Source organism: Podarcis muralis, chromosome 10, assembly GCF_964188315.1.
Source record: "Podarcis muralis chromosome 10, rPodMur119.hap1.1, whole genome shotgun sequence".
NCBI classification, from domain to species: Eukaryota; Metazoa; Chordata; class Lepidosauria; order Squamata; family Lacertidae; genus Podarcis; species Podarcis muralis.
In genome coordinates, this window is record NC_135664.1 from 53307889 (window position 1) to 53325609 (window position 17721).

At 45.4% G+C, this 17721-nt stretch overlaps 1 protein-coding gene across 4 annotated transcripts in view; it reads left to right on the forward strand.

Moving 5' to 3' along the window:
• The first annotated feature begins 6276 nt into the window (after window positions 1-6276).
• The window catches only part of WASHC3 (WASH complex subunit 3), a 30981-nt gene continuing 19536 nt past the window's right edge, over window positions 6277-17721 (forward strand). For 2 of the 4 annotated variants that reach the window (XM_028746054.2, XM_028746057.2), the window contains exons 1-2: window positions 6277-6439; window positions 9024-9122. In XM_028746054.2, coding sequence (XP_028601887.2) covers window positions 6389-6439; window positions 9024-9122 — 150 coding nt within the window. In that variant the 5' untranslated portion in view covers window positions 6277-6388. The remainder of the gene's footprint in view (window positions 6440-9023; window positions 9123-17721) is intronic. The other 2 variants (XM_028746053.2, XM_028746051.2) reach the window with 1 other exon arrangement.

Genomic DNA, 17721 nt, shown 5'->3' on the forward strand with positions numbered 1-17721 from the left:
GCATAGCTCTGTTTCCATTCTAGAAAAAGAGGGAGCCTCCTATTTTGCTTAGCACAGAGTTGCATGTCCACAATAAAAATGTGTTAGCTACATCAATGTGGTGATTAAAAATTAAACTAGATTTTGTTAACCTTGGAATGGCATTTTCCAAGCTATTTTGTTCCTAAATACTAGATTCCCCACATGGATCATTGGTGGGGCTTCCATTTTTAAAAGAGCTGCCTTTCTTTATGGGGGGAGGGGAAAGAATTTGTATGAGGCTAATGATGGGAAGAATGAGGGCTCATGACATGTTTATGTATCCCTTTGCAATGGTGCAGCAGTAAAACTGCTAGCACATTGGCAAAGCTAAGCAGGGTCCAGTATGGCTTCAAACTGGAGGACCACATGTTGAGATTGCTGGGGGTTGGACTAGATGATCCTCAACATAATCTTCTACAAATCTATGATTTGCCTCTTGAAAAACATAGCTGCAAGCTCAAATACAAAGACTGAACTCATTGTGGGATCCCCAAAATATGTGAAACAGTGTAGTGGGACACTTTGTGTCTTTGGTAGCAAAAAATATTGTCCTAGGTCCAGACAGACGATTAGCTTTTACAAAACAAGTCCAAGATCTCCCAATAGTTAAATCTACCCATGTGTTTTTTTGAAATTAAGAACTGTGTGTTATTTCCTATTCATTTGAATTTACCAGAGAATTTACTGGAGCACTTTGCTTTTATGTAGATCACATAAGTCAAAAGTCAAGCAATGTTTCATTTTCATTTGAGTGAAAAAGGAGGGAAAGGTTTCTTACAAACTCAACTGACATGGCTGCAGACCAAAGCAAACAGACATTTTGACTAAATGATCTTCATTGTGTGTTTTCAATTAAGTTAAAATTGCCCTTTTCTAAGCAGAAGAGGCATATGTCAGTGTGTCATGACCATTCTGTTACACATTACAATTCTGATTCTATTGCTTGTTTGACTTGCTGCCACAAATATAAATCAACTACAAAAAAATACTGTGTAACTAAAACATAGACTGTGAGTATGTCTTTGTACAGAAGTTAATGTTCCTGTTGCCCACTAACTGGCATTCTCTTCAACACCCTGCCACCGGGTTACCATCTGTTGTTGGCTTGTATTCCCTGTATCCTTAGTCAAACAAAGGCTGGTATTATCTCACAACCTCTTCCACTGAAGCTTGGTGAACAATGTTAAAACACACAAATAGAAGCCACTCATCTTCTTAAAAGTATGAGACTGAGCATTCCTGTATGGATCAGTCTTGGAAGATCTATTTATCTATATACCTCTATCGCACACAAAAATGAAAAAATGTTACATAATGTGCAGTACAGAAACATTTCTCGTACAGTACATGGTTTCATTGCAAAATGAGATTATAGAATCAGAATTGGAAGAGACCCTGAGGAGCATCTAGTCCAATCTCCTGCAATGTAGGCATATGCAGCTGTGCCATAAGGGGTTTGAACTTGCAACCATGCTCTAACCAACTGAGCTATCCAGGTAAGTGTTTATTTTAATATAAAAAATTAAGTACATATGAATAACATTAGGAGAAGCATGCCAGGGCTTTCCTTAGAATAATGCAGTAGTGAAATTATATATACATAAACAGCAAGGGTCCTCAGTTTCTCTCAAATGCCTAGGAATCCTCTTAAACCATATCCTCAATGTGGTGGTAGAGAAACTGGCAATACAGTAGTCTGATCCTGAGGCAGCCTGAAATAATGCATTTGGGTCATGTATTTTGTGCTGAGCCCTAACCTTGTGGACTTCAGCCTCCTGGGGAGGTGAAGGGAGAACACTTTTAAGATGGCATCATGCAATGCAGCACCTTGTGTTAAGAAGAAGGTTTTCAAAATATTTATTGGGCGGTGCTTTCCATTGGAAAACTTTGTTCATTTGTGTGTGTGTGTGTGTGTGTGTGTGTGTGTGTGTGTGTGTGTGTTGGGGGGGGGTGTTGCTGTAAATATCAGGACTATGAAACTTTGCAGTTAAAGCAAGGAGGCTGCTTTTCTGGCTTTCTTTGTATGATCTCTGAATTAGATTACATAAGAACTCTACTGGATCAGGCCAGAGGCCCACCTAGACCAGCATCCTGTTCTCACAACAGCCAACTAGATGAGAAGACTGATGAGGGCCTGAGGACCAGAGTGTTCTCCCCTCTTACAGTTTCAAGCAACTAGTCTTGAGAAGCATACTGCCTGCCTGAAACCTGATCCTCTTTTAAAGCCGTGCAAGTTGGTGACCATCACAGACAGCAATGATAGGAGTTGAAAAACCAGATCATACAATATTTGTGCAAATCATGAGCAGTCTAGCTATCCCGAAGGACTGGAAAAGCGGACAGTCTTAAATCCTAATTTGAAGTCAGGCTCACCCAGATCAATGGGGCTTATGACCACAGAAACAGAATTAACAAAACCAGGATCCATAAGTAACTACCATAATAAAGAGCAATTCTATACATGTTTGCTCAGGCATATGTCCTGTATTGCTAGGAGGATCTTACACCCAGCTAAATTAGTACTGTATAGGACTGCAATATCAGTCCCTTTTTAACAACTTTTATCCCAGATATATTTTCTTGTTCACTTACATTAAATGGTGTGTATAATTTTATTCAAGAATTTATAAATAATATTGTCTGATGACAATGCTGATCCTCAAAAGCAGTTTGGTCAGAATGTTTTTTGAATACACAAACTTGGAGAACTTCATGGGAAATTGGGGGGGGGGGGCTACTTTCTGACTTTTTCAGCTGTTCACTGAACTACTTTAGTATACACAATTGTTGCCTCATGGAGGATCAGGTGACACCCTGTCTGGAAATTGCCTTGGATCAGCTTTTTTGTTCTGTGTAACTTGCTGCTTGGTTGTAGAGTTGTTTTGACTTCTATGCTGATTATTAAGAGAGCACACTGGGAATTGTTACAGTGGTTTATATGAATGTCATGTGCTCATATAAATGTAAGTCAGAGCTTTGGTTGTTTGCCTGGTTATTTTGATTACTGATAATTAAAGTGAGCTGTTGTAGAGGAAAGGGCGTTTTGTTTAATCTGAGGGAACTGGGGCCACAGAGTATTATTATCAATAATGCAATTATCCTTTTATGCCACAAACTCAATCAAGTCTTCCTGATACTTTTTAATTGTTTTCACTTGGGATGGAGACACAGCTTGTGATCTTTCTGCAGACGTGGGCTTTGCATTTCCATTTGGCTAAACTCCATGGAAGGCTGACTCCCTCCTTTCCTCACACATACTAATGTTCATCTTTAACTTGCTTTCTTTTTAAAGTTGTTCTGCAACTGAACTGCCACCCTTTGGTGGGAAAAATAATAATTTCACTGGCCTCGAGTTCTTTAGTTGCTACCATTTCCCCCCCCCCTCCTGTGCCTTTATAGATTTTCCAGTACAGTCATACCTCGGGATAAATGTGCTTCAAGTTAAGTATTTTCAGGTTGCGCTCCACGGCGACCCAGAAGTAATGGAGCACGTTCCTTCTAGGTTTTGCCGCGCGTGCATGCGCAGATGGTCAAAATGACGTCACACACATGCGCAGAAGCAGCGAAACACGGCCTGTGCATATGCAGACGCAGGTTGCGTTCGCTTCAGGATGCGAACAGAGCTCCGGAACGGATCCCGAGGTACCACTGTATTAACTAGAAGGTTGGTGGTTCAAGCCCACCCAGGGACAGCTATAGGCAGGATTCCTGCATAGCAGGGGATTGAGCTAGATGACCCTCAGGGTCACTTCCAACTCTATGATTCTATGTTGCACTAGGGCAGGTATGGGGAACCTTTGGCCCTCCTGATGTTGCTGAACATCAGGCAATTGGCCATGCTCGCTGGGGCTGTCAGGAGTTGTTCAACAACCTATCGAGGGCCTAAGATCACCCACACCTGTACTAGGCCAACAGACCACTTTAATCCACTCTAATTGGATAAATCTACATAAAGCATAATAATGGTCCAAACCTATAAAGTTCCAATACATGCTTGAATCCTTTCCACAAAATAGTCTGGATACACCACCTATCTGAGCATTTTTTAGCCCTGCGGAATGCCCTCCCACCAGATGTCGAGGAAATAAACAACTATCTGACTTTTAGAAGACATCTGAAGGCAGCGCTGTTTAGGGAAGTTTTTAATGTTTGATCTTTTATTGTGTTTTTAATATCCTGTTGGAAGCCGTCCAAAGTGGCTGGGGTATAAGTATTATTATTATTATTATTATTATTATTATTTCCAGCCAACCTAGCAGTTCGAAAGCATGCCAATGCAAGTAGATAAATAGGTATCGCTGTGGTGGGAAGGTAAACGGCGTTTCCGTGCGCTCTGGCACTAATCACGGTCCTCCGTGCACCAGTAGTGATTTAGTCATATTGGCCACAACCCGGAAAACTGTGGACGAACGCCGGCTCCCTTGGCCTGAAAGCGAGATGAGCGCCACAACCCCTAGGTCGCCTTTGACTGGACTTAACTGTCCAGGGGTCCTTTACCTTTTACTATTATTATTATTATTATTATCATCATCATCATCATCATCATTAAATGTATAAATAAAAGTAGCTGAGTACGGTTCCTATTGAATTTAGCACATTTGGTCTCAGCTCCTGTTCAGGGATATTTGAATCTTGGTGGTTAGTACAGAGGTACCTCGGGTTACATACGCTTCAGGTTACAGACTCCACTAACCCAGAAATAGTACCTCGGGTTAAGAAATTTGCTTCAGGATGAGAACAGAAATCGCACGGCGGCGGCACGGCAGCAGCGGGAGGCCCCATTAGCTAAAGTGGTGCTTCAGGTTAAGAACAGTTTCAGGTTAAGAGCGGACCTCCAGAATGAATTAAGTACGTAACCAGAGGTACCACTGTATAGTAGGAATTCCCAGTTGACTATCTCTCTCTGTATTATTTGTAGGTCAAGAGGCTGGCTTCCCACATGTTGCAAAGCAGGTGCACGAGCTGTTAGGTATTATCCTTGTGTTTTGCAGTAAAAAAGAAAAAAAAAAGACGTTTTTCAAAATTCTTGTTAGCCAACTTAAAAAAGAAAAAAGTGCTGCACATGACTAATTTTAAACGGTTCATTGTGTGGTTTTGAATATTGTCCATAGGTTCCAAATGACCATAGGCATCCTAATCCTAAACAAGTTTACATGCTACTAAGTTTAAGAAGATATCTGAAGAAGTGTGCATGCACACGAAAGCTTATACCAAGAACAAACTTAGTTGGTCTCTGAGGTGCTACTGGACAATGTTTTTTTATTTATTATATATATATTTCGATTGTACAACTAGAGCCAGAGCTTTTTCGGCTGCGGCTCCAACCTGGTGGAATGCCCTGTCGCAAGAGACAAGGGCCCTGCAGGACTTGACATCTTTTCGCAGGGCCTGTAAGACGGAGCTGTTCCACCAGGCCTTTGGTCAGGGCACAGCCTGACTCCCTCCTTTGGCAATCTCTACAAAGCTTTAGTCTATGGTTGCCATCAATTTGTATTTTAATTAATTTTTAGAATGTATTTATAATGTTGTACTGTTTTAGTGTTGTTAGCCGCCCTGAGCCCGGCTTCGGCTGGGGAGGGCGGGATATAAATAAAATTATTTATTATTATTATTATTATTATTATTATTATTATTATTATTATTATTATTATACAAAGTGTGCTCAGGAGGACAACTATTTCCTCCAACTTGGAACCATGGGCGTAGCAAGGGGGGGCAGGGAGAGGCATCTCCCCACTCCCTAAATCAATAAAAAATACATAGTAAACTGAGGGCCTGTTCCCCCTAACAAAAATCCTGACTACATCCATGCAACCTGGGACATTTCATTCCTATGGGGTTGCACTGAGTTTTGTTGTTGACGCCTCTCATACAAAATATCAGAGCAATGTACCAACATTGAGACAAAATACCAATAAAAACATGATAGATCCCCCCACCCATATCTACCTCCTTTTCGAAATGAGTACGATTCCCCACCCCCTGCTCCGGGGGGGGGGGGGGGACAGAAAAAAACAACAACAGAGAGAGAGAGCGCGCAAAATTTGCATTAATAGATCATTCAGTGTTATAAATCTGACTAAGTAATGAAAACGGAGTGAAAACAGTCCGCGCCCCATTTTCTGGACGAGGTTCGGTTTGCCAGAGCTCACCATTAGGTCTTCCTGTGGGGAGAACTACAAGCCCCATGATGCAACGCGGCCTCTCCTGCCTTCCCGTATTGCCACTCCGCAGGCGAAGGGCGGGGTCGAGGAGGGCAGGTCGGGAATCGCTTCCGGTGCGAGGGGTCGCGAGGGGTTCCCTGCCTGAGAGTCTGCTTCTCTCCCCAGTGAGGTCCCTCTTGGCGCCTGCCAGTGGCCGCTTGAGGATGGATGAGGACGGGCTGCCCCTCGTAGGCTCCGGCATCGACCTGACCAAGGTACAGGCGGCGTCAGGTTGCTGGCGTTGCTCCCTGAGGCCGGCGCCAGGTCCCCAGGGAGCGAAGGAGGCAACTTCCCTCTGTAGGATTCTCCCCCCCCCCCTCACCCCGTCATCTCTTAAAAAGAGAAGCTCTGTGAATCGGGGCTGTTGCTTTTGCCCTTGTAGGGCTCCTCCTGGACCTCTGGCAGGCAGAAGTTCGCCAGGAAAAGCTGCGCTCCATCGCCTGTGGTGTCGTGTTTTTATTAAAGATGCAGAAACTATGCGGATGGGGAGGTGGGAGCGCGGGTAGGGCAACCTCTAAGGAAGCACAAGTCTATGGAGGCTGAGGGTTAGAGAAGAGTGCGGTTGCGAGGAACTGGGGGGGCGGAGGGTGTCCTCACGGGAGTCAAAAGTGGCTTAGCTTCCTCTGCCATTCGTCTCCTCTGGGAACCAGTTGAGTGAAAAAACAATCCACTCTGGGCCTCCTTCGTGGAAGTTACAAGAGGCTTGCATAGCAGACATATATTCTGTGCCCTTATATGCCAGTTTGTTAACAGGTAGTAGCAACCACTGGTCATCTGACCCACCCTGAGTAGCCAAGTCTTGAAGGTTTCCAAAACATCTTGAACAAAGAGCATTTTTTAGTCCTTGATCATCAAGCATCCCTCTGAATTGGTTGTTTGCTCTTCCATTCCCTACTTTCCTTCATCCATAAGATTGCCTTTTTAAACCATGTCCCTTTATTCATTTTTAACTCATTTGACCAGGCCTTTCTGCACTGTAGTCAATTTTGGAGGTTGTTTCCCCCCCCCCTTCTGGCTCTGATTCACTCTTGAGTGCAATTGGTAGCAGGCTTGATAACCCATGTAGCATATTGGGACATGCTCAGTCCCAATTCCCCTGGGGAAACTTAAATAGCTACACTGCAGTACTGATTTGGAAAATAAGGCAAAACAAATTAATGGGTCTGGAAGGTTGCAGGAGCAGCATGAGCTGAATTTCTCAATGTGTGCTTGCAATTCATCCAACCCTAATGTAATGCAAGTTTGATTCCATAAATCATTTACTTCCAAGCTGTGTTCTGGAAAATCCAAAGTGTGTTGTTGGACCAGGACCAAGGAGACCCAGCTTAAAATCCCCACCAGCCATTAAGTTCCTTGGGTGATCCAGTCACTCTCTCTCAATCTAAACGTCATCACAGTGTTGTTCTGAGGATGAAATGGGTGGTGGTGGTGGTTGCATGCTATTCTGCATGCTAAAATGTAATAAACCCTTGCCTCAGATACTACATGAAACCAATAATGGCAGATAAAGTTCCCTGGCAGACAGTTTGTCAGATCTGCCAGTGCTCTATATGAACCTGTTGTATTCCCCTAGTCTTGCATTCTACTACAGCAGACACCCCGGTAGCACTTCCTTGGCAGATGACAAGCCAGTGGTTCCTTGAAAGCAGGAAGCTTCAAAATCACAAGGGAGTAAACTTAGTGAAATATAATCCAATGACAGTAGCAAGCAGGTGCTGCAGGTAAAATGGGGGGAACTCTGCAACACTCCATAAGAAAATCCACTGTGAGATTTCTGCTGTGGCAACACATTGCACTTTGATCATGTATGCAGGATCCAGTAGTCCCTAGGATGACATTTTTCCATGCCAGACACCATACTGGAAGATGCATGATACTTAAAAAAAAAGAAATGCCACACTTACTGGAAAGATAAATTCCTTTCTGACTTTCATAGATAACTCCTGAAGCATCTAATTTAACATAACTCCATGAGCTGTCACTGAAATATTTCATCATAAATGCCTGTTGTAAAAATTTTATTGGTTGATTGATAGATAAAGCCATGACTTGGTGGCTGTTGTGGATTTGCAGTAGGATAATGATGATGATGGAAGTGTTTTTAGGCTAGCCCAGGCCCTCACAAATGACTATAAAAATAAGTTTACCGGAGAAACTGTTTAATATACTTCCAAAATCCATCCACTACCTTTTTCAGAATGCGAGACTTGCAGCGTTTGCATATTCATACTTACTCAAAAGTAAGTCCCACTGAATTTGATGGTATTGGCTCAGAGTTAGCAGTGCAACCTTAATCTGTTCTGTTTTACATTTGTGGTCTGTCCCATTCTTGTAGATGAGTGTTAAGGAGCCTGTGGCCCTCCATGTGTTATTGGACTCGTGTTCCCATCATCCCTGACAGCTGGTTATGGTTGGTGAGGCTGATGGGAACTGAAGTCTCAACAACATCTGGAGGTTTTCCATCCCTGTTATAGAACTACCACGTTTACATATTTGAATCTGTGACTCAGATGGAAAACCATATGCCCATCCAGTTTGCATATGTTCCAAAACTGGGAAGAACTGCAAGCATGATAGAGCACAGGATTACACTTTTATGTGACTTGCATAACTTGAAGCATTGATCTGAAAATAATAAATTGGATTTCAGCATATCCATAGCAAAAGTGCAGCAGATATGTGTATTCAAACACTGGATAGTGGTGTTGGGAGCAACTTTGCTCAGTTTTATCATCATATAGGTTTTGGGTGTACAGAATGAGCCTTGCTATTGTTGGATTTGTGCTTTGTACAATGCAGGTTCCTGCCATCCAGCAGAAGAGAACAGTGGCATTTCTAAACCAGTTTGTGGTTCACACAGTTCAGTTCCTTAACCGATTTTCCACTGTTTGTGAAGAGGTAAGTAAGTATACACTGTACTACCTTGGGGAAGGGGGTGGGTGCATGTTGCAGACAGGATTTGCATTGTTGGCTAATAGTCTGCTGTGTGGTGTACAAGCCCATTCCCTCTGACGAATTTTGTAAAACATGGTTAAAATACAGGGTTCATTACTGCTAACTTTCCTAAAGAGATGGTGCTTTGAAAGTTCAGTAACACTTCCTCTTCAAGGAGGAAAGAGACACTGGCTGGAAAGTACATGGGGTCCTTTAGCTTTTTAGGGTCTGACATGGTGCAGTAGATAGCACCAAGCATGGCTATCAGAGGCCCACATTCAAATAAGGAGCATAGGAAGCTGACTCAGGTCAGACGAGCCTTCGAGCCCAGTATTTTCCACTTGGATTGGCAATCTTTCCCATCGCCTGCTACCTGCTTCTTCTAAGCAGAGATGCCATGACATGTTATCTGCCACACAGCTATAGTCTCCTTGTTCTGCTGCGAAGCCCACCGGTAGGTCTTAAATCTCTAAATCATTCTGGGTTGTTGTGGTTTTTGTGTGTGTGTATGCTTGTTTTTTGTTTGTTTAATACAAAGTATCCCAGACAGTTCATAATGTAATAAAATTTAAAACAGTACATAATTATTCATGTTCTATAGATATTTATGGATTGATTTTATTGTATTGTATATGCTGTAAGCTACCTTGATATATTTCCCAAAAGTGCAGATTATGTACTTCAAATAAATAAATAAATATCATAAAAACACCAACAATCAGATAAATAATTAAATAATTAAAAAAGGAACCTCTGGAGAAAGGCTCAGACAAGGTGGATTTCCCTTTTCAGGGCATTGCATTGCCCAGGCACCACTCTAGAAAAGACTTACCCCTTGTGGCTATCTGGCATTCTTCGTATGGCTGGGCCTCCACATGAACAAACCACGATGGCTATGTAGAACCTCCACCATTGGAGACTATGCCTCTGAAGGCCAGTTGCTGGGAATCCCAAGTGGGGAAAGTGCTCAGTTGTGCTCATGTGCTGCTTGCAAGCTTCCCATATCCATTTGGCTTGCCACTGCGAGAAAAAGATCCTGGACTGCACAGGCCCTTAATCTTCTCCAGCAGGCTCTTCGTATGTTCAAAGGTCAGACAGATTCGGAGGTAGAGGTGATTCTTCAGATCCACTTTGTCACAGCTTGGTGCCCTCCAGATGTTTTGGACTACAACTCCTTTCATCCCTTACCGGTGGTCATGTTGTCTGGGGCCAATAGGAGTTTGAATCCAACAACATCTGGAGGGTACCCTCTTGGGGAAGGTTACTTTAGATCCTAGGGTCCCTGGATCTATCCACCTACTAGGGCAATTGTGATGATAAGAGAAGAATAGGAAAGTGTTCCGTACACTGATAAATGCCATAAGAATCCTGTTGTATAGAAATCAGCTTCCAGTGTTCCATCCTACTCAATGCACATCAACAAGAAATGGAACTTGTGGTGGGGCTTTGCAGATAGCAGCAAAATTCATTGTCAGTAATTGGGGTCCCAGGGGGTATCTAGGGCCCCCAGCCAGGTTTAGCCTTTCCCATTGCTTTATCTTCCATAAGTGAGTGTTTGCTATTCACCCATGTTGGGTAAAGTGAAGCAATGTCATTGATGACATTGTTGGGTTTGAAGGTAAACCTGCCCTTGGACTATGTGGTCTTGTCATCACTGATGGGGAAACAGGGAAGGGGCACCATCTGTCTCTGTACATACTGCACCCTGCAGAAGTCCTTTCAATATGCAAGCCCTCCTTCATGCACCATTATTTATTTGTATTTTGACAAAATATTTCCAGACTGGCCTTTGCAAGCAATCAGTATTGATTGGTGCCAATAGGCTTTGCAGACTTACTTGCATTGCTACATTTAAATTTTAAGTCCTATCACCTTCCTTCAACTTCATCTTAAAAGGCACCATCATAAGGTTTTCTGATATATAAATGACTTCAGATAAATTGACTTTGAACAGCTAAAAACCAGATGGCTAGTTCTTTTTCTTTCTTTTTTATCCCAATGTCTTGACAGCCCTAAATGCTTGTGTGTGGTCATTTTTTAAAAATGACATCCATTCCAAAGAACAAAGAGGCATCTATAAAGAAAGAGATGGAGACCAAAAAGGAAAAACAAAACCCCAAGCTCATCAACATCTGTGCTTCTTTGTCTCTATTATGTTGGCTGGTTGGCATATTTCTCAGGGTGTTAAAGATTTTGGCTCTAAGAGCCCAGCAAAAAGTTACTAACGTGCCAGGAGGCAGGGAGAAAAATGCTACAGATCTGCCAGCCAACACACTAGCCAAGGGTACAACACAGGCTGGTTGCATATGGCAGCAATTAGTTCAAGCCGCCATATCAGTTCTTAAAGTTTGGGCTTTTTTGCAAATCAGCTTGCGTTTTAAAATAAGTCTTGCATAGCTTTTGGAGCTTTGTGTCAGTTCACCTGACCTTTTATCAGATTTATTCCACCACTTCCAAATTGGATTACTATTTACGAGTAGGTATGAATGCTTTAGTTGGAAGATGGGTTTGTAATACTAATTGCTCAGGTTTCACTTGTTTTGTTGTGGAGGAGGTGGGTTAGGCTATTTTGATTGTGGCATGTCATGGGATTGTAATACAGTGGTACCTCTGGTTACATACTTAATTCATTCCAGAGGTCTGTTCTTAACCTGAAACTGTTCTTAACCTGAAGCACCACTTTAGCTAATGGGGTCTCCTGCTGCTGCGCTGCCACTGCACAATTTCTGTTCTCATCTTGAAGCAAAGTTCTTAACCCGAGGTAATTGTGATGGGATGATGAGCTGCTTGTGCGTAGAATGCAAGTCCCTCAGAGTTTGGTCAAGTCCGCAAACCTGCCTACGACGGAGCCCCTCCAGCATGGCTCCGTCAGTCGCTAGCAGAATCCGAAAGTGGTCGCTTACGGAATCTCTTCCAGCATAAAAGCTCCTTAACGGAAACACGTCTTCTGGACTCTCGGCGCGACAGTTTCCGGCGAGGAGTGGGTGTCCCTATAGGAGGTCTTGAAACCTCCCCACTGTTTTCGCTGGAAGTGTCTCTGAGCCATCCCTCCAACTCACTTTCCCCTGGAGCTCCTCCTCTCCCCCTGCTGGTTCCCTCTTCAGCTGCTAAGTCTGTCTCAACCTCAGGGAGCCCTTCCACCTCCTGTCCTTCCGATGGCAGTTCCCTGACAGTAATATTTCTGGGTTAGCTGAGTCTGTAACTTGAAGCGTATGTAACCTGAAGTGTATGTAACCCGAGGTACCACTGTATAGCATTCCCCATCTAAAGATGAGCAGTAACTTTTGTTTATTAAATTGTTTCACTCTTATTCTACCCTTTTGCAAAAACTATATGGGGAGGTTTGTAGCATTTCCCCCTCCCAGTAGGCAGGTTTATTTAAAGGAGTAATTGTTCTGTTTACAACTTTCACATAGCCTTTCATCCCCAAACCTTTGAAATCAGTAGGGATACACACAACAATCTATATCCGGTCTGAGTAAAATTCACGTGTTCATTTATAGTCCGGTCCATTTTCTAATTAATCTGCAATTTTTTATAAAAAAAATCTGTACAAAAATTCTTCTATATGCCAGGATTCAGCATTCTCTGACCACCAGTGCAAGGGCTATTGCGCTAGTGTAGCAATGAAAATAAAGGGTGGGCAATACCAAGTACAGTGCAACAATTGTGCTAGCGGGAGCTTGTTGTGCAGCAGTTTGTTCAACAGGAAATATTGGTACTACAGCAGCAATCTGTTGCACAATCAGCAAAGAGAATCACGGCCGTTTCCTGTACTTTCTCTTGGTTGAGCCATTCTTCTGGCACAAGTACACCACTAAGCAGTTTTAAATCAATGCGACATCTAATTCCTCTCACAATCTCAATATACACATTTCTGATCCTACTTTACCATAAAATGCGTATTTGTTTAAATATTTTGATACCTTTTGTGGTGAGAACTTTACTGCAAAATTTTGAGAACTGCAAAATCCAAAGGATAATTGTGTTGTGATCCACGTTGTCAGGGAACTGCCATCGGAAGGACAGGAGGTGCAAAGGCTCCCTCAGGTTGAAAGAGACGGAGCAGCTGAAGAGGGAACCAGTAGGGGGCGAGCAGGAACTTCCAGGGAAAGTGAGTCGGAGGGGTGGCTCAGAGACGTTTCCAGCGAAAACAGTGGAGAGGTCTCAGGACCTCCTATAGGGACACCCACGCCTCGCCGGAAACTGTCACGCAGAGAGTCCAGAAGACGTGTTTCCGTGAAAGAGCTTTTATGTTGGAAACGTTTCCGAAAGCAACCACTTTCGGATTCTACTAGCGATTGACGCAGCCATGCCGGAGGGGCTCCGTCACAGGCAGAGGTTTGAAAACCTGATCAAACTCTGAGGGACTTGCATTTTACGCACAAGCAGCTCATCATCCCACCACAGCAATCCGAAAGTCACTGAAAGCCAGCTTGTGCAAGCAGCGGCATCATGAGCGACCCAGCCGGAACCGGAGGAGCAGGAGCAGCTGGAGGAGGTCCAAGCCTGGAAGAAAGGTACAGGGCGTTGGAGATCCAGCTGGCCATGCAAACGGCGAGGCTTGAGGAGAGGAGGGCTCAGGATGCAGAAAAGGGAAAGGAGAAAACCACCTCGATAGCCAGAAAGGTGCCAGGATTGGTGCAGAAATTCGGGGGAGATCCCAGAAACTATCATGCCTTTAGAACTGAGATGCAATACGCTCTCAACCTGCAGTATGATGACTTCCCCGACGAGGAATCGCGAGTGGCTTTTGTAATTGGCCATCTCGAAGGGGGGGCGAAGGATTGGGTTCGACCCCTGATGGCAGTGAATAATGAGATACTAAAGGACACGAGGAAGTTTTTTCGTGCCATGGACCTGATGTTTTCCAGTGACATTGAGCAGGGGGTGGTACGAAGGCAGTTAATGGCTTGCAAACAGGGGAGCCGATCTGTCCGTGAGTACTGGACTGAGTTTACTATGCTGATTCATAAATTGGGGTGGGACCTATCGGCGGAACCCATCCAAATGCTTTTTGAAGAGGGGCTTTCTTCGGCCGTTAAAGATGAACTTTCCCGGGGGCCAAGGGCGGAGTCTATGGACCAGCTGACCAAATCCGCGCTGGCCATAGGAGCGCGCCAGGAAGCGAGAGCTTTGGAAAGGCGGGAAGGGAAAGGAGAACGTTGGAGGGAACTGCGCATTCCGGACATTCCAGAGCCACCTTTCCCGCCGGCAGAGCCGATGGAAGTTGGAACAGCGCGGGCGCGCGCAGTTTCAAATCCCAGTGAAGGGCGGAAGAAGGAGGGAAAGAGCGCCAAGAAATGTTATCTCTGCCAACAGCCAGGGCACTTTGCCAGAGTCTGCCCACAAAGAAAGGAATGGCAAGGGATGGCAGGAGCTGTGGGGGAAAGGGAGGAGGAAAACAAGGAGCAAGTAAAAGCCAACGCCTGGCTGCCACCGTCGGGGCACAGCAGCCAGGCCAAAGAGCAGTGAAAGTGCCCACGCCAGAACCACCCAGACCTGCTTTAGTGATAGAAGTGTCACTAGAGCTGCCAAATGGACACCCCCTACAGGTCAAGGCGCTTTTGGATTCAGGCAGCTCCTGTAATTTTATGAGTAAGGAGTTTGCAGCTGAGCACCAGATACAGACCATCCCTTTAAGTAATCCCTTGCAGGTGACCACGATTGATGGCAGAGAGCTGTTGGGAGGAGAAGTTAGCCAACAGACTGTCCCGATGATAATGAGGGTGGCAAGGCACACCGAACGGATAGCGTTTAATGTGGCCACCTTGGGAGGAGCTCCCATCATCTTGGGGATGAGCTGGCTGGCGCTACACGATCCGCTAGTGGGCTGGCATCAGAGGGTGGTCTCCTTTGGGTCAGCGCATTGCCTAGAACACTGCAAGCAGGGGAAGGTTCAGGGCGGAGACAGAGTCACCCTAGCCGGGATGGAAGTAATGGGCAGAGGGAAGGTGCCCCCGCAATACGCAGATCTGAGCAACGTATTCAGCGAAAGGGAAGCAGACAAACTGCCGCCGCATAGACCCTTTGACTGTCAAATCAACCTACTCCCTGGGGCCCAACTCCCAGTGGGCAAGCTGTACGCCATGTCCGACAGGGAGATGCAGGAGCTGAGGGAGTTCATTGACAAAAACCTGAAGCGAGGTTTCATCAGAGAGTCCCGAGCGGTGGGGGGCAGCCCAGTGTTTTTTGTGGACAAAAAAAACACAGATAAGCCGAGACTTGTGTGTGACTTCAGGGCCTTGAATGCAGTGTCGGAACCCCTGGCTTTCCCTATGCCCCGAATTGATGACATTTTGACCAGGGTAAGGAAGGGAAAGATTTTTACAAAGCTGGACCTGCGGGGGGCGTACAATCTGATACGCATAAGGAAGGGAGATGAATGGAAGACCACCATGTTCACCCCTTTGGGAGCCTTTGAATACCTCGTTATGCCCTTCGGTCTACAAGGAGGCTCCGCGTGCTTTCAAGCGTTTATTAACCACGTTCTGGGGCCTTTGCTCTACAAGAACTGTGTGGCCTTTTTAGACGACGTGTTGGTGTATTCGGAGGATGAGGAGCAGCATGTGAGGGACGTTCGAGAAGTGTTGGGCAGGCTGCAAGCCAACCAGCTGTGGGTGAAACTGGAGAAGTGCCAGTTTCATACCAAGGAGGTGGAATTCCTGGGGTACCGCTTGTCAGACAAGGGATTGGCCATGGATCCAGGCAAGGTCCAAGCGGTACTGGAATGGAAGACACCGAAGACCAAGAAGGATGTGCAAAGATTCTTGGGGTTTGGGAACTTTTATCGGAAGTTCATCAAGAACTTTGCCCACTTGACGGCGCCCATCACCGACTGCCTCAGCAGCAAGAAGAAATTTGTTTGGACGGCGGAGGCGGAGCGAGCATTTGAAGAACTGAAAAGGGCTTTCGCCTCGGAAGAACAACTTCTGCATGTGGATTTACGAAAACCCATGAGAGTGGAAACCGATGCGTCCGACCGGGCGGTAGGGGCGGTACTTCTTCAACCGGGGAGGAGTATGTCAGAGTGGAGACCGTGTGCCTTCTTCTCGCGGAAGCTGAATAAATCCGAGAGGAACTACACGGTGTATGACAGGGAACTACTTGCCATTCACGAAGCGTTCCGGAGGTGGAGACATTTATTAATTGGGGCGCAACACAAGGTGCAAGTGTGCACCGACCACAAGAATTTAGAGTATTGGAGAACAGCTCGAGTGCTCAACCAACGACAAGTGAGATGGGCACAGGAATTCTCTAAATTCAACTTTGAAATTTGTTATGTGCCAGGTCCAGAAAACGTCAGGGCGGACGCTCTCTCACGCAAACCAGAGTATTGGGAGGGGGAGGGGGCGATTGAAGAGAGACATGTCATCCCTGAGGACCGCTGGGTGTGTGGGGCGGCGCTGGTGGGGCAACGAGAACTGGTAGAGGAAACGGAAAATGATGAATATGCCCAGGATAAGCTCAGAGGACTCAGGGGGGAGGGCGAGAGCCCCGAAGGTTTTGAGGAAAGAAATGGGGCATTGTATTACAAAGGGGCACTGTATATACCCGAAGGTGAATTGAGGGGGAGAGTACTCAAGCAGTTGCACGATAGCCCCACGGCGGGACATTTTGGGCAACACAAGACCATGTGGTTGGTTACCAGGGAATTCTGGTGGCCCAAGGTGAGGGAAGATGTAAGGGAGTATGTAAGAGGGTGTGACCAATGTCAGCGAGCCAAAGGGGAAAGACGGGCGCCGGCAGGGTTATTAGAACCATTACCCACACCAGAACGGCCTTGGGAAGCGGTATCAATAGATTTTATGACGGATCTGCCGAAGTCCAAGGGGAAAACAGCCATCATGGTAGTAGTAGACCTGTTAACAAAGATGTGCCACTTTGTAGCATGCTCACATGCAGTCACAGCGGAAGAAACAGCGAAGTTGTTTGTAGAACACATCTTTAGGTTGCACGGGGCTCCCTTGAGGGTGATCTCGGACCGCGGCAAACAATTTACTTCCAGGTTCTGGAGGAAGCTCATGAGCTTGCTGCACGTGGAAGTCAATTTTTCAACGGCCCGGCACCCTGAAACCAACGGGCAGGCGGAAAGAGCAAATGGCATTCTTCAACAATATCTGAGGTGTTATGTCAATGACAGAGAGAACGATTGGGTCGAAAAGTTGGCGCTGGCAGAATTTGCCTACAATAATGCGGAGAATGTGTCCACAGGGATGAGCCCCTTTTTGGCTAATTACGGGTGTCACCCCAGGGCATTTCCAGGGGAGGGAGGGGAGAGATGGAGCGTTCCAGCGGCTGAACATTTTGTAGAAGAGATGGAAGCGATCCATCATCAGCTCCAGCTCAACTTAGAAAGGGCCAAGGCACAATATAAGAAGCAGGCAGACAAGAACAGAAGGGAAGGTGAAACCATAAGGGTGGGGGATCAAGTGTGGCTGTCAACCCAAGGGTTGCCGTTCAAAGGGGGTTGTAAGAAATTGAGGCCCAGAAGATTGGGACCCTTTGAGGTCATTCAGCAGGTCAACCCGGTGGCTTTCAAACTCCGGTTACCCAACCACAT